Source organism: Chiloscyllium plagiosum, unplaced genomic scaffold, assembly GCF_037043375.1.
Source record: "Chiloscyllium plagiosum isolate Xiang-an unplaced genomic scaffold, Cpla_swu_hap1 HiC_scaffold_9, whole genome shotgun sequence".
In the NCBI taxonomy this organism is placed as follows: domain Eukaryota; kingdom Metazoa; phylum Chordata; class Chondrichthyes; order Orectolobiformes; family Hemiscylliidae; genus Chiloscyllium; species Chiloscyllium plagiosum.
In genome coordinates, this window is record NW_028270147.1 from 75,988,004 (window position 1) to 76,014,086 (window position 26,083).

Genomic DNA, 26,083 nt, shown 5'->3' on the forward strand with positions numbered 1-26,083 from the left:
TGACTGTTTAACTCACTTCCTTTCTCAACCATACCAGTCTCAGATTGATCTCTTTCCTCACTATCTCCCTGGGTTCCACTCCCCATCTTACTAGTTTAAATCTTCCCGAGCAGTTCTCGCAAATCTCCCTGCAAGTATATTAGCCCACTTCCAATTTAGGTGCAATCCGTCCTTCTTGTACAGGTCACTTCTACCCCAGAAGAGATTCCAATGATCCAAAAATGTGAATCCTTCTCCTACGCACCAGATCCTCAGCCATGCTTTCACCTGCTCTTTTATAGTTGCGAACATTAAAATACATCCAGGTGAGAGATCAGAGGGCAAGGGCTAATGATGTCTTTGATGTCATGGGAGGGAGAATGTCTTCAATGGACACAGAGGACCCCTAACGAGTTGAGCCCACTGCCCCATCTCCATAAACTGGCACCAGTTGAGGCACCTTATGCACCTTATCGTCTCCACTTATGACACATCTTGCTCAGACTCATCCTCTTTTCACAGTAGATGATAATGGGACATGAGAAACACTTAAAGGGAAAGTGTTGAAAGTTATGAATAACAGTTAAGTTTACAGTGAGAGCAGGGGATCATGACTGAAAGGAATTCAGTTAACCATTAACATATTATGAACTAATTGGGTTTCAACAACAATAGTTAATTAAGAGGTGAGGGAGTGTTCATCCCAAAAGGACCATGTTTCTTCGAATACTCCAAGTATCTTAAGAGAATGTCATCCTATCCCAGCTTAGGCTGGAGACATCAGTGTTTTTTTTTCAGTTAATCAGGGATTTTTGTAAAGTTGAAACCTTGAGATCAAAACAGAAAGTCAGATATTTCTGTCAAATTTCTAGCAATGTTCAGAGACAATTAGAGATTTCTGTTGACAAGAAAACTTCAAGTGTTTTGTCTCAAGTAAGAAAGTGATCAATTGTCAAAGATGCAGGCTTTGGTTCCATTTCTGGATCCCCAAATGTCTTTTAGATTAGACTTACAGTGTGGAAACAGGCCCTTCGGCCCAACAAGTCCACACCGACCCGCCGAAGCGCAACCCACCCATACCCCTATATTTACCCCTTTACCTAACACTAAGGGCAATTTAGCATGGCCAATTCACCTGACCTGCACATCTTTGGACTGTGGGAGGAAACCGGAGCACCCGGAGGAAACCCACGCAGACACGGGGAGAACGTGCAAACTCCACACAGTCAGTCGCCTGAGTCGGGAATTGAACCCGGGTCTCTGGTGCTGTGAGGCAGCAGTGCTAACCACTGTGTCTTGTTTTTCAACTATGTATACATTAGTGTCTTACTTGTTTATACTTAAAATCTGATAATATTCTCTAACTTTGGTCCTAATCTTGCCTGATGGCATAACTCTGTAGGACTTCAAAAATTTAAATTAAATAGCTTGAAGGGATAAATTCAAAATTTTAATTCGGTGAGCTCAAACAAATTGAACTAATTTAAATTGATCTACACTTCCTCTTAAACTTAAAATCTTACATTACCACATCTCTATCCTTTAATATCTTCCATGCCTTCTCCATGCCATCTCATATTTCCCTATGGCTGTCAGGTCTCTGTGCCCACTCATGCACAATGTACACAACACATGATCCATACAATGACTCAGGTAAGTGTTTAAAATGTTCGTGAGAGAATTTGTACAAAAGACGTCATTCAATATTCTCTGTGAAAAGCATTGTTCCCTTTCCTTCTCGCACATCTGCCATTGAAATTCAGGAAGTGAAAGCACCTTCAATCCATTTCATACCTCTGAATTCTATCCAAGTTAAACACATAAGCATTGACCATATTCAAAGAAAGGTCAGGTCATTACTGAATGATAAAGGTGCTGCTCTGTGCTAGCACTCTCTTTTAAGCCATGCAAACAGACCTACGCTAAGTGCATTTTATTTTATTCATTCACAGGATGTGGGCATTGCTCACTATGTCAACATGCATTGACCACCCCTAATTGCCCAGAGGGCAGTTAAGAGTTAGCCGCATTGCTGTGGATCTGGAGTTACATGTAGAGCAGACCCAGGAAGGACATCAGCTGGGTTTTTCCCCAGCAATCAACGTGATCATCATTAGACTCTCAAATCCAGATTTTTATTGAACTCAAATTGCACCGCTTAACATGGCGAGATTCAAGCCCAGGCCTCTGGGCTCTCTGGTTTATCAGAGTCGAGAGTGTCCATCAGGAATGTGAGGATGAAGGACGTATGCCCAAAATGTCAACTCTCCTGCTCTTCGAATGCTGCCTGACCAGCTGTGCTTTTCCAGCACCACACTCTTCGACTCTGATCTCCAGCATCTGCAGTCCTCACTTTCTCCTCTCTAGATTGTCAGTCCAGTGATAATTCCACAAAGCCATTGCTTCCCCATTAGCCATTCTTGTGGTTCAAATATGACCCCATAATGAGGTCATTTTGAAAAACCTATACCTGGCCATCTGTTGAAAGAGTTTCTGCTCATACCAGCAGTCCTCACCACCTCCCCTCGCTTCCCCTCAATCCATTTCAGTTATTCTGGGCCTGGTACATGTTTGTCTGATCTGCTGAATATTTTCCAGCAGTTTCAGTTTTTATTTCACATTTATTACTCTCAGCTCCAGGTCATCTCAGCAGGAGTCCCTCAGGGTAATGTCCTACAGCCATCAATGTTCAGCTGCAGCATCAATGACCTTCTCTCTGTCATAAGGCCAGAAGTGGGAATGCTAGCCGATGATTGCACAGTGCCCAGCACCATTCACGACCCCTCAGATACTGAAGCAGTCTGTGCTCAAGTGCAATAAGATCTGGACAATATCCAGGCTTGTGCCGACTAGTGGCAAGTAACATTCGCGCCATACAAATGCCAAACAATAAGCATCACTAATAAGGGACATTCTAATGATCACCCTTGGCATTCAACAGTATTACCACCACTGAATCCCTCACTGTCAACATCCTTGGGGTTACCATTGATCAGAAACTCAACTGGACTCACCACACAAACACAGTGGCTACAAGAGCAGTTCAGAATCCAGGGATATTGTGGCAAGTAACTCACCTCCTAACATCCCCAAGTCTATCCACTATCTACAAGGCACAAGTCAGGAATGTGATGGAATACTCCCCACTTACCTGGATGGGTGCAGCTCCAACAACACTCAAGAAGCTTGACACCATCCAGGACAAAGCAACCCACATCCACAAGCATTGAACCCCTCCACCACCTGTGCTCAGTAGCAACAGTGTGCACTATCTACAAGATGCACTGCAGAAATTCACCAAAGGTCCTTAGACAGCACCTCCAAAACCCATGACCACTCCCATCTTGAAGGCCAAGGACAGCAGGTACTTGAGAACATCACCACTTGCAAATTCCCCTCCAAGCCACTCACCACCCTGACTGGGCAATCTATCACCATTCCAAAATTGTTGGGTCAAAATCCTGGAATTCCCTCCCTCATGGCATTGTGGGTCAACTCACAGCAAGTGGACTATAGCGATTCAAGAAGGCAGCTCACCACCACCTTCTCAAGGGCAAATAGGGATGGGCTATCAATGCTGGCCAGCCAGCAACACCCATTTATTTATAAATGAATAAAAAAAATTCAAGCATTTGCAGTCATTTTCTTTTGCGCTTTGGTGTCAAAATGTCAGGAAATTTAGAACGGCGCACAAGCAGAGTGAATGATTGAGTGCATGGAAATAGGAGAATATGTGATGCCAGCAGTTCAAATCCAAGAAAGACAAACTTGCATTAGGGAACAGTGTAGCACAGAGTGCAATGGTTCCAAACAGTGATTCCCATCATTACAGTGTAACTATGAACTGACAGTAAATGTCCATGCTCTGAGGATGAATAAAATAAAATGGTAATGACCTTTAAATGGACAACAGAAGGGATTATTATAATTCAATTACATCATTGGAATACTTACAACTTGGTCGAGTCATAACCACGCTAGTATGTGAATTTGATTGAGTTGTATTGTTGCACATCTTATTGATGGCTGTAACATTTACAGTATAGTTTGTGTATGGGTTCAGTCCTTTGCATATTGCTGATCCTTTTGTGACATTCTGTAGAGTTACACTGAAGCCTGTAAAGTGAGGAATAAAGCTTTTAAATTATTCTTACAAATTCTTATATTTGGCAAACTCTACTTTGAAAACCTATTGTGGTTCTTTGACTGTCTTTTCACATGCAGTTTGATATTGAAACCTTTGCTAGCAGTCCCTTACTTAGTCCCTGCAGCCAGTGTGGCACAGAGAGAAGGATGGAGATTTGTTAACTTCAGAGCTCCTCAGCGTCGAGAGAGAGAGAGGCGTTGGAGAGAGGGAGAGGGGTTGGAGAGAAGGAGGGGGAGGAGAGAAGGAGGTGAAGAGAGGGGAGGGAGAAAAAGGGAGAGAGAAGAGGGGAAAGAGAGGAAGCAAGAGGCCAGCTGGGAGAGCAAGGAGGGAAAAGGGAGGGAAAGAAAGGGAGAGAAAAGGAAGGAGAGAAAGAGAGATTGAGCTATGCTTCCTTGAACCAAACAACTCTCCCAACTCATCTGTATCGAGGAGCCAAGGCTAGTGTCAATTCCTGCTCTTGAAGTTTGGGCACAATTGTTGGTTTTGTATAAAAGTGATCCCTTTCGGATGGGTAACATGAGGAGGCGTAGCCTTCCACCATCACCACCCATTCTCTCCACAGCCCGGTGTATTCTTCTGTTGAGCACTTGAACTTGAATTTGATGGCTTACGTCTTGGGACACTTGACTATTGGTAGACCCATGCACCATTAGGATCCATTGAAGGGAGCTCCCTGACCTCCAAACCTACTGCAGGGATAGAGATTGTGTTCCTACAGGGGCAATAGCAGATTGATTGCCAGGTTGCTTCCCCTACAGATTTCCAGAGTTTAAGTATCAAATTCATTAATACAAGACATTCATTTGCAACTCTTTTGTTGTCAATTTTGTTCTGCTCATTGCTTTCATGAGACTCATGTCAAAGTATTTTCCCTTTCAGACCGATCATCTTCTTATCCCCAGTCTCATCCATTATATTGACCAAAACTGTTCCACCAGCCCCTGAACAAGATTCTCACCAATCACAGTCACCCAGAAACATTTTACCAAACAATTACAATGGTATCCCCATCTAAACTATACATGCCAAAATTAAGATGAATAACGTAAACATCTCCAACATGGCTTCCAGTGTGGGAAATCTGTGGCCTTGATAACATGGCTAATGTACTTGGTGTTATTTCTCTCTCAACTGTGCAATGGCAGATTTTTCAGCCTTGCCTCTCTGTAATTCAAATAATAAGTTTCGTTGGTGCTCGGCCGTTGATCCTCTTCCACCCTTGTTATTAACAGGCTCAACTGCATTGTACTAGTTTCTTTCTATTAGCAGCAAGTACAGAAGAAATGCAGTCTGTGACCCGGGCAGCAGCAAGCAGGAAAGAGAATGATGACACAGGAGCCTGAGCACTGAAGCAAACTTTGCCAGGGAGACTGTGGGGTTGACCGACATAGACACTGCGGGAGTCAGTGAAAGAGAGAGACTGTGGGAGTCAGGAGAGGGAAAGTGACTGTGGGAATTCAACACAGGGAGAGATTGTGGAATCAGTGAGGGAAAGAGGGTGGAAGTGGAGAGGGAGAGAGAGAGAGGGACAGGCAGGGAGTGAGGTTAATGAGGAATAGCTGAAGCCACAATGAACTTGAAACTCCTTAACCTTGTTTAAGTGAAATTAATAGAAGAGATCAGACTAGAACTGTCAATAAGGCAAGGCCTTAAATTCATGACTTCAGTTTTTGGACACTAGAGAAATCAGCTCTAGTTCTGCTTTGAGAAGTGTCTTTGGGACACTATAGTTGCTATATAAATGCTACTTATTGTTACAGCAGAGAAGCTAAAGTTTAAGAGAGACATTCAACATCATGAAAGATTTTGATAAAGCAAATAAGAACACATTGTTTCCATTTGCAGGGATGTTGGAAGATGCACTGCACAACTTTTAAGTAACTGCAAAGAATCAATGGAGAATAAAAAATATTTTTCTGGAGAGATAGTTACAATCTGGAATGCACTGGCCAAAAGGATGGTGGAAGTTGAGTCAATGGCAAATTTCAAAAGAGAACTGATATAATGACATGAAATTTGGGTATTGTGACAAAGCAAATTCAGCCAAAAAAATTAAATTGAGCACTTCAAGATGAAGTACCCATGATAATGTGATAACTATTAATTACTGCCAATGATTCTCAACTAACTGGAGAAAAGTAACTATGGAGAATGGTGCATGGAGAGGGTTTCAGATGTCTGGGATGTCAGGGCCAGAGGTGGGACCAATACAAACTGGAAGGGCAGGATCAGGATTGATGTCAGGGGTGGGGGATTGTGGGAGAAGTAGGGTGGGAAGGTAAAGAGAAACAATGATGCTAATAAAAGAAAGAACAGTAAAATTCAAGAAAGGATAGTCAAGGACAAGAGGCAAATTGGGCCACAGTACAAGGAAAAGTTAAGATGTTTGAAAATAGCAAAAGGTAAGCCTAAAAGCTTTGAATCTTAATGCATGAAGCATTCCAAATAAGGTAAATTAACTTATGGCAGATATCGAGATAAATGAATGTGATCTCATAGCCATTACAGAGACATGGTTATAAGGTGATCAGAACTGGGAACTTAACATTCCCGGATATTTGACCTGTCAGAAAGCAGGAGGGATGGAAAAGGTGTTAGGATAATATCATTATTAAGAGATGAAATGGGGACAGCTGCAGGAGATGATCTAGGCTCAGATGATGTAGAGTCTTTTGGGTGGAGGTAAAAAACAGAAAGGGAAAGATGACATTAGCAAGAGTATTGTATTGACCCTCCCCCCTCCCCCACCCCAAACAGTAGCCACTTTGTCAGAAAGGCTATAAACCAACAAACAATAGGAACAAGTAAAAAGAATAAAACAATACTGAGAGGTGATTTTGATCTTCATGTTGATTGGGTCAATCAAGTTGGAAAGGGTACCTATGACAATGAATTCATGGAACGAATTAAAGATAGGTTCCTATATCAATATGTCATGGAGTTAACGAGGGAATAAACTGCCATGCACCTGGTAATTGATAAGGAGGCACAGTTAATAAATGACCTTAGAGTAAAAGATCCCCTAGGAAGTAGTGATCATAACATAGTAGAAATCAATATTCAGTTTGTGTGAGAGAAACTTGGGTCGGAAACAACTGTGTTTAATTTTGACAAAGGGAATTACAATGAAAGGAGGATAGAGTTAGCTAAAGCGGATTGGGCAGATAGATTAAAAGGCAACATAGGCAATAGGCCGCAGTACACATTTGAGGAACTAATTCAAGGCAAAAATAAATCTCAGTCAGGAGGAAAGATTCGAAGTGAGGGACGAACTAACCATCGCTAAGTAAGCAAGTTAACAATAGTATAAAGTTGAAAGAAAAAGTAAATAAGGAGACAAAACTCAGTGATAGCTCCAAAGATTGGGATAAATTGGGAATCCAGCAAAGGAGGTCTAAAAAGATAATAAAAAGAGAAAACTACAAAAGCAAACTAGTGAAAAACATAAAAACTTACAGTATAGAGCTCGTTATGGGTGACACAATGGCTCAGTAGTTAGCTCTGCTGCCTCACAGTGCCAGAGACCGGGTTCAACTCCCATCTTGGGTGACTGTCTGAGTGGAGTTTGTACATTCTCCCATAGTCTGCCTGGTTTTCCCCTGGGTGCTCTGGTTTCCTCCCACAATCCAAACATGTGCAGGTTAGGTGAATTGGCCATGCTAAATTGCCCATAGTGTTCAGGGATGTATAGGTTAGGTGCATTAGTCTGGGGTAAAATGTAGAGTAGTAGAGGAATGGGTCTAGGTGGGTTACTCTTTGGGGGGTCAGTGTGGACTCATTGGGCTGATGTTTCCACACTGTAGGGATTCTCTGATTAAATATATAAAAAGGAAGATGAAGATCGAAGTGAACCTAGAAAATGAATTATGGGAGACAGTTATGGGGAACAAGGAAATGGCAGAGGAGTTGAACAAATATTTTTCATCAGTCTTTACAGTGCAAGATACAGGAGGGATTATTTACAATCACCGTCATGAGAGCAGTAATATTCAACAAACTAATTGGGCTTCAGGCATGTAAGGCCCTTGCCCATGATGGCCTGTACTGAAAATGTGTTGCTGGAGAAGCGCAGCAGGTCAGGCAGCATCCAGGGAACAGGAGAATCGATGTTTCGGGCATAAGCCCTTCTTCAGGAATGAGGAAAGTTTGTCCAGCAGGTTAAGATAAAAGGTAGGGAGGAGGGACTTGGGGGAGGGGCATTGGAAATGTGATAGGTGGAAAGAGGTCAAGGTGAGGGTGATAGGTCAGACTGGGGTGGGGGCGGAGAGGTCAGGAAGAAGATTGCAGGTTAGGAAGGCGGTGCTGAATTCGATGGATTTGACTGAGACAAGGTGGGGGGAGGGGAAATGAGGAAACTGCTGAAATCCGAGTTCATCCCTTGTGGTTGGAGGGTTCCTAGGCGGAAGATGAGGCACTCTTCCTCCAACCGTCGTTTTGTTGTGGTCTGGCGATGGAGGAGTCCAAAGACCTGCATATCCTTGGTGGAGTGGGAGGGGAAGTTGAAATGTTGAGCCACAGGGTGGTTGGGTTGGTTGGTCAGGGTGTCCCAGAGGTGATGGCCTGTATCCTAGGATCCTAAAGGAAATTTCTATGGAAACAGTGGATGCACTTGTTGTAATTGTCAATAAATCCTTGGATTCTGGAGTCGTACCAGAGAATTGGAAAACTGACAATCTTTTCAAAAAAGGAGGGAGGTGAAAAACCGGTAACTATAGGCTGATAAGCCTAGTATCGATCGTGGGACAGGTGTTGGAATCAATTACTAAAGAAATAACAGTACCATTTTTGGAAAACCATAATCTAATCAAGCAGAGTCAGCATGGCTTCATGAAAGACAAACTGTCTAACTAACTTATTGGAGCTTATCGAGGAAGTCTCAACCAGAATGGATAGAGAGGGACCAGTAGATGTGTCGTACTTGAATTTCCAGAAGGTACCTGACAACGTACTTCACAAAAGGTTAAATCATAAGACAACACCATGGTGTTAGAAGTAATATGTTGGCGTAAATAGAGAATCGTCTAATGGACAGGAAACGGCAAGTAGAGATAAGGGGTTCCTTTTGAGGTTGGTGACCTGAAATCAGAGGGGTTTCACAGGGTACAGTACTATTTAGAATTTCTATTAATGACTTGGAATAAGGAAGCAAATGTACTGTAGCAAAATTTGCAGATGACACAAAAATAGGTGGCAAGGCACATTGTAGAGACAAATAGTTTACAGAAAGCTATCGCCAGGTTAAGAAAAAGGGCAAATGATTTATAATGTAATGTTGGAAAAACGGGAAAATGTGAAGTTCTTCATTTCAGAAAGGATAATAAATGAACAGAACATTATTTAAATAGAGAAAGACTGCAGAAAGCTGTAACACAGTGGCTTGGGGATACTTGTGCACAAAACATAAAAAGCCAGCACACGGATGCAGCAGCTAATCAGGAAGGCTAATGGTATGTTGGCCCTTATTTCAGGGGGATTGGAGTGTATGAGCAGGGAACACTGACTGCAACTCGACAAAGTGCTGGTTAGAACAAGCCTCAAGGACTATGAGCAGTGTCTGGCTCCTTACTTAAGGCAAGACTAATCTCTTTGGAGGCAGTTCAGAGAAGCTTCATGTGGTTGATCACTGGTGTGGAGGGTGGGACTAAACAGGGTGGGACTCTACTCACTGGAGTTTAGAATAATGAGAGGCAATCTCACTGAAACATATAGGATTCTTAATTGGCCTGACAGTAGAAATGCTGAGAGGATGTTTCCCCTCATGGGAGAGTCTAGACCCGATAATGCAGCAATTTATATTCAGGTGAGGAGGAATTTCTTCTCTCAGAGGGTTGAGAGTCTTTGGAACTTCTTGCCACTGAGAGCTGTGGGAGAAGTTTCTTTGTGTATATTTAATGCTGAGATAGATAAGATTATTGATCAATAGGGGAATCAAAGTTTATGAGGAAAATGCAGAACAGTGGACATGAGGAATGTTGGTTCAGCCCCAATCTTATTGAATGGTGGAGCAGATTCAAGGAACCAAACTACCTACTCTTGTTCGTATTGCTAATGGTCTTAAATATGGTGTCCCATTCCTTTTTGGAATGTCAAAATAAAAAATATTTTTACACCTTCCTTTTGGTCTATAGTATTTTTAAATGCCTGTTATTCCACCTTTTCTTTCCCTCCTAATTAACGTGACCACCTAAATTTATACCTCTAAATGCTGTTAATATCATATTTCTTCAATGTGACTAGTTAAGGAGACCTACATTTGTTTGTGCTGTTTATTTAGATTCGCGACACTCGGTGATAGCTCTATGCCAGTTTCATTTCACAATTTGGAGATTAAACAGGGCCTGTCTAATGAACATGAGAATATCTATAGTTCCCTGTTACAGAAAACTCTGAACCAAAATAATCCCCAAATGTTTCACTGCGATTGCAAGGTTGCAACTGTCGTTGTTGTACTGCCCAGAGAAGAATAGCACTTACGTGAATTGTCAATAGCTGTGCAAGTTATTTCAACAGATGTCACTGGCTTTAGGTCATCCTCTTGTACACTCCAATCCACGGCAATGCTCATAGTTGAACGTTTAGTGTAGTTAATATCCGGTTTATTCGGTTCTATAAAATTTGAATAAGACAGTATCAGAAATTCTGCAAGTATTTTGTCCATATTTCCGAGAACTGTTTGAACTCATTGGTGCCTAAATCGACTCTTGTCCAGCTGTCACGAAACATATAAGGATGATAAATTAACTAGCAGATCTTCTTGTATGAGGTGATTGAGATGTTAGGAGTACATTTCTTCAATGACCATTCACAGGGGCCTGTGAAAAGCAGAACGCTTAGATGGCTCAACTACTCAAAGAAAGGGGAAGGCTGTGCAGGAAAAGCCACAATGATAGGAATGTCGCACTCTGGAGGAACTAGTGCTACAGCACGCCACTACACATGGTCTGTCAACTTGCTGTGTTTCAAACCTGAGACAAGTTAAAAGCTCTTGGAAAGACCTACCTTTCATTCTCCTACTAGAACAGTGTGTCAGATAGAAGCATGTTTAACACTGACTAGTGCTTTGCACACCAAATCGTGGAAGTACAACTTACATGCACCTTCTTCAAGTTTGAAATATATTTGTGCCTCAGCATAGGAGGGAATAAGACCAAACTCAATTGCAGGATTCTTGTATTCCCAGCATTCAGCACAATAGTAACTAATCACAGTGGGAATGGAGGCAAGGTAAGGATAGAGACTGTACTGTACAACTGACCGCAACAAGAATTTAACATTGATGTTGTGCTTTTACTGAAAATAATGTCCAACAGGAATTCAAATTTGGTGTAAAAAAAGAGGTGCTTGTATAAGAGTAGCTGAAAGGGGTGATATGAAGTTTGGTTGCAGAGAAAGATATTAAGGTTTTCTCACTTGGAGATAAAGTGGCAAGGCACAGAGATTTGAGCTTCTATAAACTAAGATAGAAACAACTGAGGCCTCTGCCATGATGAAGGCAGTAGGTTGCCCATGAGGCTTGAACAGGAGGCTAGTAAATACAGAATAATGTGAGATGGAATCATAGATGATATCATGGATTTAAATCGAACACACTGAAAAATGGAGAGTCAGTGCAATAAAAGAGGGTGATGGAAAGAAAGACGCAGTGTGAGACATGATTACCAGTGCCAGAGCTTTGGATAAGTTAGAGTTTATGGAGCATGAAGGAACGCTGGCTGCTTGTGGGGATCAGAGAGATAAGAAGCTTAGTGTTCATCATTAGCATTGGCAATAGTCCTGGAATAGATCAAATCTCTGTCAAACATAACTAGGAGACAGCCCAGACCCTCATGTTTACCTTATTTAAAGGGAAGTGTTAGGTGCTGTGTTCCAGATGTAATTTGATTGGCTACACTACTTGGTTTGAAGCAAAATACACCTTATTCTTATCTCTAGTTTAAATACAAACAAAAGAAAGAAGAACAGACATAATTTTAACTCTATTGGAAAACTTAATAGAATAACAGATTAATAGACTAATAGTAACAGATTAATAGACTAATAGTAACAGATTAATAGACTAAACAGCAACTGTTCCAATATAGTAACATCCCATAAACACAACCTTGGCAAAGACAAGTTCGGCAAAATAGATTGTCTCATCTACAATGTTTCTCCAGCTCAACACCAAGAGAAAATTCTGGCATTCAGAGAGATGTATGGCAGCTTCCACAACCAACTTCAAAACCCCAATAATCGCTGAAAGCCAAATTAAAACCCTGGTTCTGTGGGAGCCTGACTTCACCTATTCATGCCACTTCTTTTTTTTAATGTCTAAAATAAAGACCTCATAAGCCATTTACATTAATGGCTTGGACAGACCACTCACACTTAAGGCTCAAAATCTGTCTTCAAAATTAAAACAAGTCAGAAGTATTGCCACAGTATTGTCACAAACTGCTGTGCTAAGAATTGATGTTATTTGTGGGTCACATATGAGAACAAATCGAATAAGTCAATCACTTTCTCTCTGGTGAGACAGAGGCTGAAAAACAAAGCTGACCAACCATCATCCTGAGCTCCATATTTGGGTGTGCACTCATGGATGCCAGCTTTGATACAACAGAAACTGCCTGGTATTCTCTTTTTCCTTTAACTGACCTCAGAGGATGCCAGTCTTAAAATTTTATTGTTAACAAGAAAAATGGAATTGTCACAAAGAAAGCATCAGTCAAAAAAAATCAGCAACAATCTTTTGATCAAACTGAGAGGCATGTGTAAAGCCAATAAGAGAATCATTGAGAGATCCTTTCGTAATTCCAGAATATTCATTCCATGTGGCATGGAACCCAACAGGAAAAGTTGCCCTCATTTCAGAGTAACTAAGACATCTGATTGACACCTTATTGGAATCTTGGTTGCTTACTTTCATATTCAAGTTTTATACTCTTGTTTACAGTCTTGGTCCATGTTGAAGATTTTTGTTGAATGTCAACAGAGCAGCTGTACTGCTGACAGGGAGTGGCATTTACAACTTTTATTACGTGATCGCTTACATTTTCTGAAAGGCAAAAAACATATATGAAAAGATGGTGGATTTATTTCAAACTTCTCGGAACTGATACATTGCATTTTTTCAGCAATAAAAACAATTTTGTCAAAGTTCTTCATTGTGGACACATCAGGACAATTCACCAGAAAGAGCAAAGTAAATGAAAAACAACATTTATCTTGTATGAGCGGAAAGTGATCATTGGTTGGCAAATGGACTCTGACCAGTGAAGGATTATTCATTCCGAACGTAATGGTGATTGACAGTTAAATACCGAGCTTTGTTTAAATGTTAAACAAGGCCGCTTGATTCTAATTGGTCAAGACATTGCTCTAAGAAATGAACCAGAGAATGGCTCTCACCATTCAGAGTTAACATTTCGGGTCCGGTGACTCTTCCTCAAAACCCGACCCAAAATGTTAACTCTGATTTCTCTCCACAGATGCTGCCAGACCCGCTGAACTTTTCCAGCAATTTCCATTTTTGTTTCTGATTTACAGCATCCACAGTTCTTTCGGTTTTATGCAGTATTGTACCTGTTCTTTCTCTCTGCAAAGAACAAGGCCATGCATATTATTGTGGGCACCTTCCAGTATACATGAGTCTGATTGACAACCCTTACTTGGCTCTCAGTGCAATTCTTCACATGCTCAGGGTTACTTAGCAAATCTTGTCCAATTGCAGAATCACATCTCATGTTGGATGCTGTGTTGGGATGTTTACAAGCACAGACTGAATGGGTACAGTCAGTATCTTGCTTGTTGCGAACAGCCAAAGGGGCATGTTGTTTGGATGATCCACCAGCCTTTGAGGTGTACAATCCATATATTGGGCATCACACTGGCACTGAAATTCATACATCACATTTCTCACATGTGTGATAGGCAAAATATCTTTTTGCCTTGATGGCAGCATTCTGTTAGGGGTGAATACTACTTCTGCCATTACTGCAAATTACTAACATGAAACAATTAGCTTCACTCCTTCCTCAAACTTTTGAGATTCTTTCTGCTTCCCCTTCCAGGGTTACTTTTCAGGGGCAACATTAGTTTCCATGACTTTTTGAGGTATACAATGAAAAATAATCTAATCAGGGTCCTGCAGGATGGCTTTAAATTCAGTGTCAACCTTTCCTGGTAAAAAGGTATTTCTCTTACAATGATTCCAAAGCATGGAGATGGGCTATTTGGTCCAATTGGTCAGTATTTATATTTCCCATGGCTAATCCACCATTTGCACCATCCCTGAACATTTGGGCGGCACGGTGGCATAGTGGTTAGCACTGCTGCCTCACAGCGCCAGAGACCCGGGTTCAATTCCTGCCTCAGGCGACTGACTGTGTGGAGTTTGCACATTCTCCCCGTGTCTGCGTGGGTTTCCTCCAGGTGGTCTGGTTTCCTCCCACAGTCCAAAGATGTGCAGGTCAGGTGAATTGGCCATGCTAAATTGCCTGTAGTGTTAGGTAAAGGGGGAATGGGTGGGTTGCGCTTCGGCGGGTCGGTGTAGACTTGTTGGGCCAAAGGGCCTGTTTCCACACTGTTAGTAATCTAATCTAATCTTCTGCCTTCCTTTTAATCTAATGCAATCAGTTTTTCCTTCTTTTTCCTTCTCTCTGATAGGTTTACCTAGACTTGCTGTAAATACCTCTATGTTATTGGACTTCTCTATGATGTATTACTCTCTTTTATGTTATTCTTGTCTCTCCTATTACTCAAGAAGGTTGTCAAAACTTTCTGTTATGCACCTTTGTTCTCCTTGTCTCAATGTTTGGGTGTGTCTCCTCCTCTAACAGGAGGTGGAAAAACAAAATAATGTACAGTCTCTGAAGTAACTGTGTGTGACATGGTAGTATAGATAATGTCACAACCTACAGTGGGGCCAGGAAGTGGGAGGATGCAGGAACATTTTGCAACCTCAGAACCATTGTTAAAAGGAAGTCTAGTGGGATCTTCTATTTGAGGGAGATATGTTGGTGTAGGGGGGCAAGGAAGGAAACTTCAAATTGTAATTCTTCAGCACATTCCAAGTATAGAATGAACAATCAAAATTATAATATAACAAAATAGAAGATGGTGCATTTTGGTTAGAGAATGAGAAGCTGCAGACTGCTTGGATAATAAGAATCTGAATGGAGTCAAGGGATGTACAATTACACTTTCACAAATCATAATTGTAGGTTATTTACTGCTTTCTAAAAATTCAGAAATTGAGAGTAATGGCTGACACTATCTCACATTAAATGCAAAATCTCTTGTTGTGAACTTTAAACAAAACAGTTTCAAGTGAAACAAACAGTTGCCCCTCAGTTGAGGAGAATGCAAGTTCCCATTTTGCTTCTACTCCCATCCAACACCTGCAAGAGGTAGTTTGGCTAAATTTTAGCGGCTTCAATAATTCAAGAACAGTAGAATCGAAGGTCACAGCGGCGATGTCTGCTTCCTTTTTGGTGCAGACATGGCGGGCCAAATAGCCTCCTTCGGCACGATTCCACTTCTGTCATTCTGTCAATTGTTTATCACTGCAGTGAAGAGCTTTCTAGGGCTCAAGTGCAGATTTTTTTTTCCCACTGTTAGTGCTACCATCATTTAAATGAGATATTCAGGCCTCAGACCAAAACTTATCCATCAAAAAATAATCAAGAAACAGGTTATCTGGTCATTTATTCCACTGCAGTATGTGGGACTTTGCTGCGTTTAAGCTGAATGCTGTATTTCCTACATTGTATCAAAAGACTGTGCTTGAAAAGTTTACAGCTTCATTTGCATAATCCTGGCACCACAAAACAGGCTACAAAAATGGAATATATCACCTTCTCCAGCTGAACTATTTCCAACAGCTTTGTTTGAATGAACACAAATTCTATTAATGGCACGTATGATGTTTTGGAAAACTGGTTGCTTTCTTGCAGCCTATGAATAATGCACAAAAATGCAATAATATTATTTTTATAAATACCTTGCAATGAATTGCAGTTCCAATTATACAGCAAATTGCAATTATCCATATTGGGAGGTTCGGTCAGCTCAAAATGAATTTCATTTTTAGGTTGGATCTTTGCTTGTAGTTCGAATCCACGATCTTCTCAAGAAAAGTTGAAAATAGTCACATAATGTTATGCTCTTATTAACCCGCGGTATATTTGTCCTTGGAGACATCAAAACCTTTAAAAGCTACAAGCTTAGAAGACTGCATATTTTAATAAGAACTGAATATCTGCATATTGTGAACTACATTAGCAAACACAATGCTTTGGAGCATTTTGAAGTATTTTAAAGGCTAATCAAATAACACTTACCAGAAGGTGGATGTGTTATGATGTTTATTGGTTTAATAACAGGTTGACACTTCCCATGGAGAGTTGCATTGAGTTCATAACTCCTACAGAATGTTAGTTCCATGATCACTTCTATGATTTCGCTCTTATTTTCAGACAATTCAAATGTTTTATTTAGAATTGTGATATTATGAGCTTTATTGAGGTTGTAAGTAATTTTCAGGCTGACACTGTTACTTGTGACATTCAAGGCTATGATTGTAACATTAGCATTGTCTGAAAAATCAAAAAGAAATAAAGATCAAGTTTTTGTTGTTCGTACATTCATGAAAAAGCATCCTCAAGAAAGGTCAATTATTCTTTCTTTGTTCAAGAGGTGGAAAAAGCACACATTTTATCAACTTTCAGAACATGAGTGAGCCTTACACAAATAAATCAGCCATTCCCCCTTCACTAATGAAATACTTCCACAAGTCTCATTTGTTTCAAATTTATTTCAGATTTTGCCAGTCCAATTTCTGACCTCCACCAACATTAATGGACAGTCTGTGCAGGGCATGCATGAGGACAAAATGCTGGGTAGACTAGCTACTTATGTTGGTTGCTACAGGAATCCATCAATTACAGACATCTTGGACATCCAAAGTTTTTTTTGTCCATCAATAATGGTGGTGCCATTTGGAACTAATATCCTCTCTTACCACATCCATTTTCCATGCAAACGCGCAGCACTGAACATCCAAATGGGGACATGAGCTGGAGAAGGGAGATGACCTCCCCGCCCAGTTCAACCTCTGCATCAAACTCAACCCATTTTCTCTGCTTTTTGCTAAGAAAAGGACAGGGTAGATCAGTATGGTCCTACCGAAGGATTCAACAAATGCTGTGTAGGAGTAAGATTCGATGGCACTGTAGCGCCAGTACAGAAGAGGAGTAACTAAAGGCTATTGTTTTTTTAACTCGGTAAAAAAGCTAGGAGTGGGCTTCTTTTGTGCAGTAGGGAACATGCAGTAGTGACCAGGCCCTACATTTCCAGTAGTCATTGCCCCAACAAATGCCACCATCCCTAAAGAGATCTTACTTGTGATCAGAGGGCCAATGGCAAGTCAGCAGAGAATCAAACCAGTTTCTGTCAACACCTCCATTCACCTGCGACACTTTCTGAGGTGGCTATGCAAGGAAGGATTGTGCTGTTATAATCCCCACTGGGTGCAGATGGGACGTTTTAGGGGCAGGGTCTCCTTACATGATTTGTAGACCTCTTGGCTGCATTTTAATTTTCATGCTAGTATACATCATCACCATCTTGCCATGAGAGAGATAACACTTTATTCAACTCTGAGTCAATGCAATAATAGCAGCCCGAAAGTTCCTCAAAGGCAAGACATCTTTTATAATGCTGGAAGCCTCCTCATTGCCATCCAGTAGGGTGAATCTCCTTCTAAGTGTTTTACATTACATTACAGTGTGGAAACAGACCCTTCGGCCCAACAAGTCCACACCGACCCGCCGAAGCGTAACCCACCCATACCCCTATATTTACCCCTTACCTAACACTACGGGCAATTTAGTATGGCCAATTCACCTGACCCTGCACATCTTTGGATGGTGGGAGGAAACCAGAGCACCCAGGGGAAACCCACGCAGACACGGGGAGAATATACAAACTCCACACAGACAGTCGCCTGAGGCTGGAATCAAACCCGGGTCTCTGGCGCTGTGAGGCAGCAGTGCTAATCACTGAGTCACCTTGCCACATCTTTCCTGTAATGTGGTGACCAAAACTGCACACAATATTCCAACTGAAGCCTCACTGATGTTTTACACAGCTGCAATATGACTTGTCAACTTTTACAGTGAATGCACTGACCAATGAAAGTGAGCATGCCATGTGCCTTCGTTACCACCTTAATCACTTGTGTTATTACCTTCAGAGAGCTATGGACTTGCACCTCAATATTTCCCTCTATATCAAGGCTCCTAATTGTCCTGCCATTTACTATATATGTTCCTCTTGCATTTGACCTTCCAAAAGACATCACTCTCATTTGGATCTGCCATTTCTCTGCCTAATCGTATCCTTTAATATCCTTCTTCCAATTTTTGTGTCATCAGACAGTTTACATTTTCATATATTACAAACAACAGAGGTCTCAGCATTCAGCCTTGTGAAACATCACTGGTCACTCCTCAACTACCTTCAGTCTGTGACCAAGCCAATTTTATATCCAACTTACAAATCAAATAGATCCCATATGATTTAATCTTCTGGACCAGCTTACCATGAAGGACCTTATCAAATGACTGGAAACTTGTGGGGAGATAGTCAGTCTGATGCTCAGTCAGAGGCTAGTGTTTTAAACTGTTCTTAGGAGTAGGAGTTTGACTCTTGATGCTACAGAATGAAGATTTGAAAGCTCTCTGCCTACCCTCCCATTACCAGCAATTGGAAGTTTGGAAAATAGAAGCTAAGTAATGAGGTAATAATGACTTCTTCTGAGGGAACAGGAGAGATTCCTGGTCGGCATCTACTAGGAGAAAATCAACCAAGAAATAGGTATGTCGGCTTGTGGAAGAATGTGCTACAAAAACACTTTGGTAATTTGGCCAATTGTTTTATTTTCTTTTATTAATCCCTAAGTTGTGTTTGTCTTGTGTGAATGGGGCTGAAAATAAGGGGTTTTGGGTTTAAACATAACATCAATTAATTACTTCATTGTTTAAATTTTGCTCTGCTAAGGTTGCCGCATTGTTATAAAATTGTTAAATTTTATGTTTAAGTTGCAAACTGGTGTTGAGAATTGATTATTCAGAGTCTGGAATTGCTGATTCAAAAATGTCTGGTTAGGAATCACCGAGGTCAACTTTGAGGGTCTTTGAATGGTTTAATTTTACTGGGATTTGAGGACAGAGGTAGGAAAGGCTGATTTTTTAGCCATTCATCTTCATGTTGTAACAGCCTAACTGACTGTGCTTTTCCAGCACCACACTTTTAGACTTTGATGTTGTAACATAAACAAATAATCAGCATCTATAAAGGTACAATTTATAATTTTCATTGAACAAATGATCATTTACACTATATAACATCAAGAGAAGTTTTCTTACCACAATCCTCGCCTCCACTTGGGGTAGCTAGGATTAAAAGCACATTACAGCACGTTACAAAGTTGTATTCTTAATTTCCACAAACAAATGCATTTTCTACTGAGCCAGTCTATGCACTAATAGTACATTACTTCTGCATGTATCAATTGTGTTAAACAATAATTACTTAAAAGATTAGACTAGATACAGTGTGGAAAAAGGCCCTTTGGCCCAACAAGTCCACACTGACCCTCCGAAGAGCAACCCACCCAGACCCGTTCCCCTACATTTACCCATTCACCTAACACCACAGGCAATTTAGCATGGCCAATACACCTAACCTGCACATCTTTGGACTGTGGGAGGAAACCAGAGCAAATCCATGCAGACACAGGGAGAATGTGCAAACTCCACACAGACAGTTGCCCGAGTTGGGAATTGAACCCGGTTCTCTGGTGCTATGAGGCAGCAATGCTAACCACTGTGCCACCCAAACTTCGGTGTTGAGCAAACTTGGGAATTGGAACATTTTATCTAACAATTTGGAGAGGATTTTCTTAAATTAACAAACCAAGGAAAAACATCAACAAATAGATAAAACATCTTCTATGGAAGCAAAGATAGGGAAGAAAAGTCAAGACACTGTGCTGAAGTGGTGTCGAAACCGGATTTTGAAACTCTATAGATTGTAGTAGAAGAAGACGTTGAATAAGGCAAAGAAATACATATTTAAGGACTGCATGAAAAAAATATGCGTCATCTCCAATGTAAGTACAACATTGCTGTAGACAACATTCAACTTAACACCAACTCTAAATTTGTAAACTTTAATCTGCTGTCAAGGTCCCTTTCCCCATTAAGTATGAGGTTCAACTAGAGTTCCCAACTGGTTGAATGTATTTCTGGAAGATTCATCAAATGACTTCCCACTCTAAGTGTCACAGAGTCACAGGTATCTACAGCACAGAAAAAGGCCCTTCAGCCTGTAGAGTCCGTGCCGGTTAAGAAAATTCAACCAACTATTCTAACCCCATTTTCTAGCACTTGGCCCATAGCCTTGGCATCCCAAGTGCAGATCTAAATATTTCCACAATGTTATGAGGATTTCTGCCTCTCCCACCCTTACAGACAGTGAGTTCCAGATTCCCATCACCCTTTGAGTGAAAAACATTCTTCCCCTCCCTGCTCAAGGAGATATTTCTTTTCTTCAGTAACAAACTGATGTCTTCAGTAACAAACCTGCTGTGACAAAAGCAAGATAAATGCAATTTTTTCAAGCCCATTGGCTTTTCCTTCTGGGTTATTCATGGTAGGGCATGCGAGACTACATTTTAATTCCGGAACATTTCAGGGGGATCCTGCAGGGACGACAATCCCCAATTGGACTCTGACAACGGATTCAGACTTTATTTCCACACTAATTGGAGAATTTTTGTGAAGTGAAACCAAATTCTAGCAATGCTGTAATTACATTGTGATTCATTCTTAATGCAATAGGTATTGAAACTCATCTGAATTTTAGTATGGAGAGGATGCAGAGAAAACAACAACCGCGTATCTTTGGACACTCAGAGATCATGAAAAGGATGATTAGAGTAAGAGCAACTGAAAATTGTTTAATAATGTGGCAGAGAAAGAAGTCAACCACGAGAGAAAAGAGAATCAATAGCACTTTTCCACGGCCTGTCAGTTTTGAGAGGGAGCTGCCAAAACAGCCTTATCAAATATATGAGCCTTTGCGAGACTTCACCGTTTGCTTAGTTCATAGAAAATTAGTGGCTGTTGAAAAGGACAGGTAATTTTAGCCAGAAGTTAAGAGAATAACATTACGCATTAACAAAACCCTGCACATAGACTATTCAGATTAATGTCATGCAGGAAATTAAAATACAAGCTTTTTAAAAAATACAGAAGTTTAGTCACACAAGTAAAACAGAAATGAAAAAAAAACATATTTGGTCCCGAAAAACTAAAATGTGTAGGATTTAGATTTATATACATATAGTCTAACATCAACACATTCCTTCTATTTGGAAAATGAAGGAATCTCATTGCTCGTCTGAAAGGAAAAAAGACTGTTTTCAATGGTGACTATTATGAATCACAACAAGAATAGAAAGGATAATGAAACATGCCCTCTTTAAAACTGTAGGCTAACAGTAGATGTGTGCCATTTTGTTCACTTCTGTAGCATACATCAATGCTATTTAACGTTGCAGTTTAAAACTGGACCTGTGGCGTGAGCAAAGAAAGAGTTGAAGTATTTCTGTTGCCCAACATTTTAATGTTGACCTGCTTGCTTACCTGTCGTGGATAATTAGTTCATAATGAAAATTGGCATGCACAAGTTAGCGGACAGCACAATTTCAACTCCCAAGAGTTTTCAATCTTTGACTGATCAACATCATAATGGCCCTATTTGAATGAGTGCAAGGTTGAAACTTTATTGCTGGAACAGCACAGCAGGTCAGGCAGCATCCAGGGAACAGGAGATTCGACGTTTCGGGCACAGGCCCTTCTTCAGGCCCTTCTCATTCTTGAAGAAGGGCCTGTGCCCGAAACGTCGAATCTCCTGTTCCCTGGATGCTGCCTGACCTGCTGTGCTGTTCCAGCAATAAAGTTTCAACTTTGATCTCCAGCATCTGCAGACCTCACTTTCTCCTTGAATGAGTGCAGCAAAGTCAAGGATGCTGCTAGGTACTGGTGTAAACCATGCAAACTGATGAATGCTTGCATCAGAGAAAAGGTGCTCAGATGGTTGCACCTCATTTTTGACCCTTCCTTCTGTTTTCAACATATGAAAGATCTGGATTATACAACATGCTAACTACATTTCATTATCAACTGCATACACATTTTGTCCTTATGGCCATGAGAGAAAAATCCCAAATAATCGATTTACTTGACTGAAATACTTGCTAATGTGGGTTTACTTGTGACTGTAAAAAGAATTATCATTTACTTCATCTGCATGGTTTGGTTGGAAGTATCACTATCAGTGAGCATGCAAGGGTGTGAGGTACAGGACATGTGAAGAATTGAGAACTTGTGCTCTTAAGTACGGGTTTCCTCCTCTGCCCCCACCCTATGATGCCTTTCAAAGTAAACCCAAAGAAGCCTATCACATTTCTGGTCTTTCCCACCAACACTGCCTCCAAAGTATTTGTGCTGTTTGCAGGTGCGAGGTAAATCAGCGATGCATCCTTTGAATTACTGAACTGCTGGACAGAGGTGCGATTGGCCTTTGCAAACATACTTGAGATTGCGGTGCTTGTTGCTGCAGGTGAGCTTGTGGTTGTGTCAGCTGTGTCTGTAGAAAAGATCAAAGTAAGTTAATGAAAACCGAGCCTTGAAAAGAGGAATCATCAACAACAGGCATTTCACATCACTTATCATTTCAGGCAGATTAGCAAACCTGCAGTGAATTTGAATGTGCAAATTTGAGCCTCAAATGCGTGCCACTTGACTTCGTCAATTCTTTGCCTGCTATCAGATAAGGGGACAGTGGATTAAATGAGATTAAAACCAGTTTGATGAAAGGCACAGCCATGTTAAAATATAGTTACCAGCATCTTGCGAATTGCCATCAACCAGAACCTGAACTGGACCAGTGTGTCTGTCCACCATTCGTAAGGCATAAGTCAGGGGTGTGATCATTATTTGGGTAAGTGCAGCTCCAACAACTCTGAAGAAGTTTTACATCATACAACATAAACCATCCTGCCTGGTTGGTAACCTATCACCACCAAGACTGTGGTAACAATGCATGCCTTCAAGAGGACATGCTGCAGTAAGTCACCGAAGCTCCTACAACACAGCCTTACAAATTTTTCTCACACACACACACACACACTCTCTCTTTCTCTCCTGGAACTGCACTGTGGTGCACTTGCACTAAATGAATTGTACTATTTCAAGAAGACAGCTCACCATCATCTTCTCAAGCACAATTAGGGATGGGAAAGGAATGCTGGCCTGGCCAGCAACACCCATATATTGTTAGACAATAAAACTAAACATAACAAAGTTGTAGACATTGGGATGTGAAGTGATTCCTCAATAACCATGGATTTATGAGTCACTTATATTTGGTTTATGCTGGTGGTCACAGATTACAAATATAAAATTACAAATATTATTGCTATTGTCTTGATTAGAATCGAGAATGGAAGCATAAAATTATAAAGAGGTATTGATGCATTAAGCGAATGGGCAAAACCATAGCAAACAGATTTCTACACCAGCACACGCGTGGTTAACCACTTTAGATTCAAAATATTTAAAACAGGGAGCTTTCAAAAAAATGAAAAACCAGAAGAAAGAGAAGCTCAAGAAGCCTTGGGGTTAGGTTCATACATCATTAAAATACCACAAAGAGGTATATAAAATAATCAAACAGATAAATGTAATGAGTATTTATATATGAACGACTCAGACACAAGGGGACAAAGGTCATGTCTTGGTTAGAATAGACTTGGTGTATTGTGAGCAGTTCTAGATGCACACATAGCAACATAAGTAGGCCATTCAGTCCCTTGAGGCTAGTCAACTGTTCAATGACATCATGGCTGATCTCTGGCCTAACTCGATATACCTGCCTTTGGCCCATCTCCCTTAATATACCTTGACAAAAATATACCTATTTCAGATTTAAAATTAACAACTGATCCAGCATCCACTGCCATTCGTGGAAGAGAGTTCCAAACCTCTATCACCCTTCATGTGTGGAAGTGCTTCCAAATGGTCTGGCCTTAATTCGCAGACTGTGCTCCCTAGTTCTAGAACCCCCAGCTAGTGGAAATAGTTTATTCTTGATCTATCTTGTCTTTTCCTGTTACTATCCTGAAGACATCTGTCAAATTACTCTTTAATTTTCTAAGTCCGAGATAAATCAGGCTTGACTTTTATAATCTCTCCTCATAACTTAACCCCTGAAGTCCAGTTATCATTTTTGTAAAGCTTCTTTATACACCCTCCAAGTGCAATATATCCTTCCTCATGTGTGGTGCCCAGATCAGCTCTCAGAATTCCAAGTGGGCTCTAATCAGGGTTTTGTAAAACTGCTGGAATTTTGAATGTTAAGGGGGGATTTATTAAAGATTTCATCATGATGCAAAATGAATTATTTGTTTTAAATGTGAGATTAATAGACGTGCTACTCAATGGCAATTCAGAGATTAGGATTAGGAAGGCAGGTATACAGAGTTACATTGCAGACTGGTCAGGAATTCATTCAATTGCTGATGAGGCTAGAGGTATTAATGGCTGGCTTGCTCCTCTTCTTCTACAGCTGTGGCATTTAGTAGCTGGTTTTGCTTACATTCTGGTCAACAGTAACTCCCTTCCAGATACTACAAGTGAACTCTCAGCAACTGTAATGGACTTGAGTGCCTTGAACAAATGATAATCTTCTCAATGCTGGAGATAGCTATTGTGTGACACTGGTGAGACAAAAGACAGTTTCATTCACATACCTTCACAATCCTGCCTTGTCTATCAAATTGGGCATTACACCAACTGATTTTGCTCTGTCACTACTTTTCCCTTGTCTCGTGTATCCCCCAATTACAGGTTGGCTAAAGTTCAGGTAGACTATTACTATTGTCCTCCATTTTGTTCTTACTCCACCTCTTGGTATGCAGTAAAAGTCAGCCTAGAGCACCCATCACTATATTTTCACGGGCAGTTACACACCGCTATAGGGCTATGCATGAGCACTTTCACAATTGAAAGATTGGTCAGAGGGTGCTGATTGTTGAAGCCTGAAAGTGCATGCTGTTTTGAGAAGTGAAGGACTTGACATATATGGAAACCCTGTGCTCTGTCTAACCAAGTCATGAAGGAATCTATCGGGTGGAACACATGTTGGTCAATCATATGAACTCGTTCTTCCATATAGGGGCAGGACTCGTCAATTAATTGAATACATGCCAGCACAATCAAGCTTTTGAAACTCTCAGGCATGCACAGGGCACTGCTAAAAACAGTGGAAAGTACAAATTACCAGAACATAGCTCCTGTACATATCTCATTACTTGTTTAACTGGGATACTCCAACAATTAAGGCATTGGTTTCTAAGAGTATCCAGCCTGAATGTGAAGCTCTGAAGTCCTCTATAGACCAGCCGATTACTCCACATTCCTTGTGGATTGCTATTGTTCCAGACTCAGCAGAACTTATTTTATATAAAACAAACATTGCAACACCAGAAACATTGAAAGTTCTAGCTCAACCACGTCAGGTCTGTCTGTTAGTTACAGGAGAAAGTGAGGACTGCAGATGCTGGAGATCAGAGCTGAAAATGTGTTGCTGGAAAAGCGCAGCAGGTCAGGCAGCATCCAAGGAGCAGGAGAATCGACGTTTCGGGCATGAGCCCTTCTTCAAGAATGAAGAAAGTGTGCCAAGCAGGCTAAGATAAAAGGTAGGGAGGAGGGACTTGGGGGAGGGGTGTTAGAAATGCGATAGGTGGAAGGAGGTTAAGGTGAGGGTGATAAGGTGAGGGTGATAGGCCGGAGTGGGGGTGGGGGCGGAGAGGTCAGGAAAAAGATTGCAGGTTAGGAAGGTGGT

At 41.0% G+C, this 26,083-nt stretch overlaps 1 protein-coding gene across 33 annotated transcripts in view; it reads right to left on the minus strand.

The window, feature by feature from the left end:
- ptprc (protein tyrosine phosphatase receptor type C) overlaps positions 1-26,083 on the minus strand; it is a 165,837-nt gene that overhangs the window by 43,194 nt on the left and 96,560 nt on the right. For 32 of the 33 annotated variants that reach the window (XM_087990818.1, XM_087990820.1, XM_087990817.1 and 29 more), the window contains 7 exons: positions 22,772-22,825; positions 19,537-19,563; positions 16,450-16,704; positions 16,110-16,232; positions 13,029-13,163; positions 10,601-10,732; positions 3,934-4,095 (listed from right to left, as the gene is read on the minus strand). In XM_087990818.1, coding sequence (XP_087846944.1) covers positions 3,934-4,095; positions 10,601-10,732; positions 13,029-13,163; positions 16,110-16,232; positions 16,450-16,704; positions 19,537-19,563; positions 22,772-22,825 — 888 coding nt within the window. The remainder of the gene's footprint in view (positions 1-3,933; positions 4,096-10,600; positions 10,733-13,028; positions 13,164-16,109; positions 16,233-16,449; positions 16,705-19,536; positions 19,564-22,771; positions 22,826-26,083) is intronic. The other variant, XM_043699780.2, reaches the window with a different exon arrangement.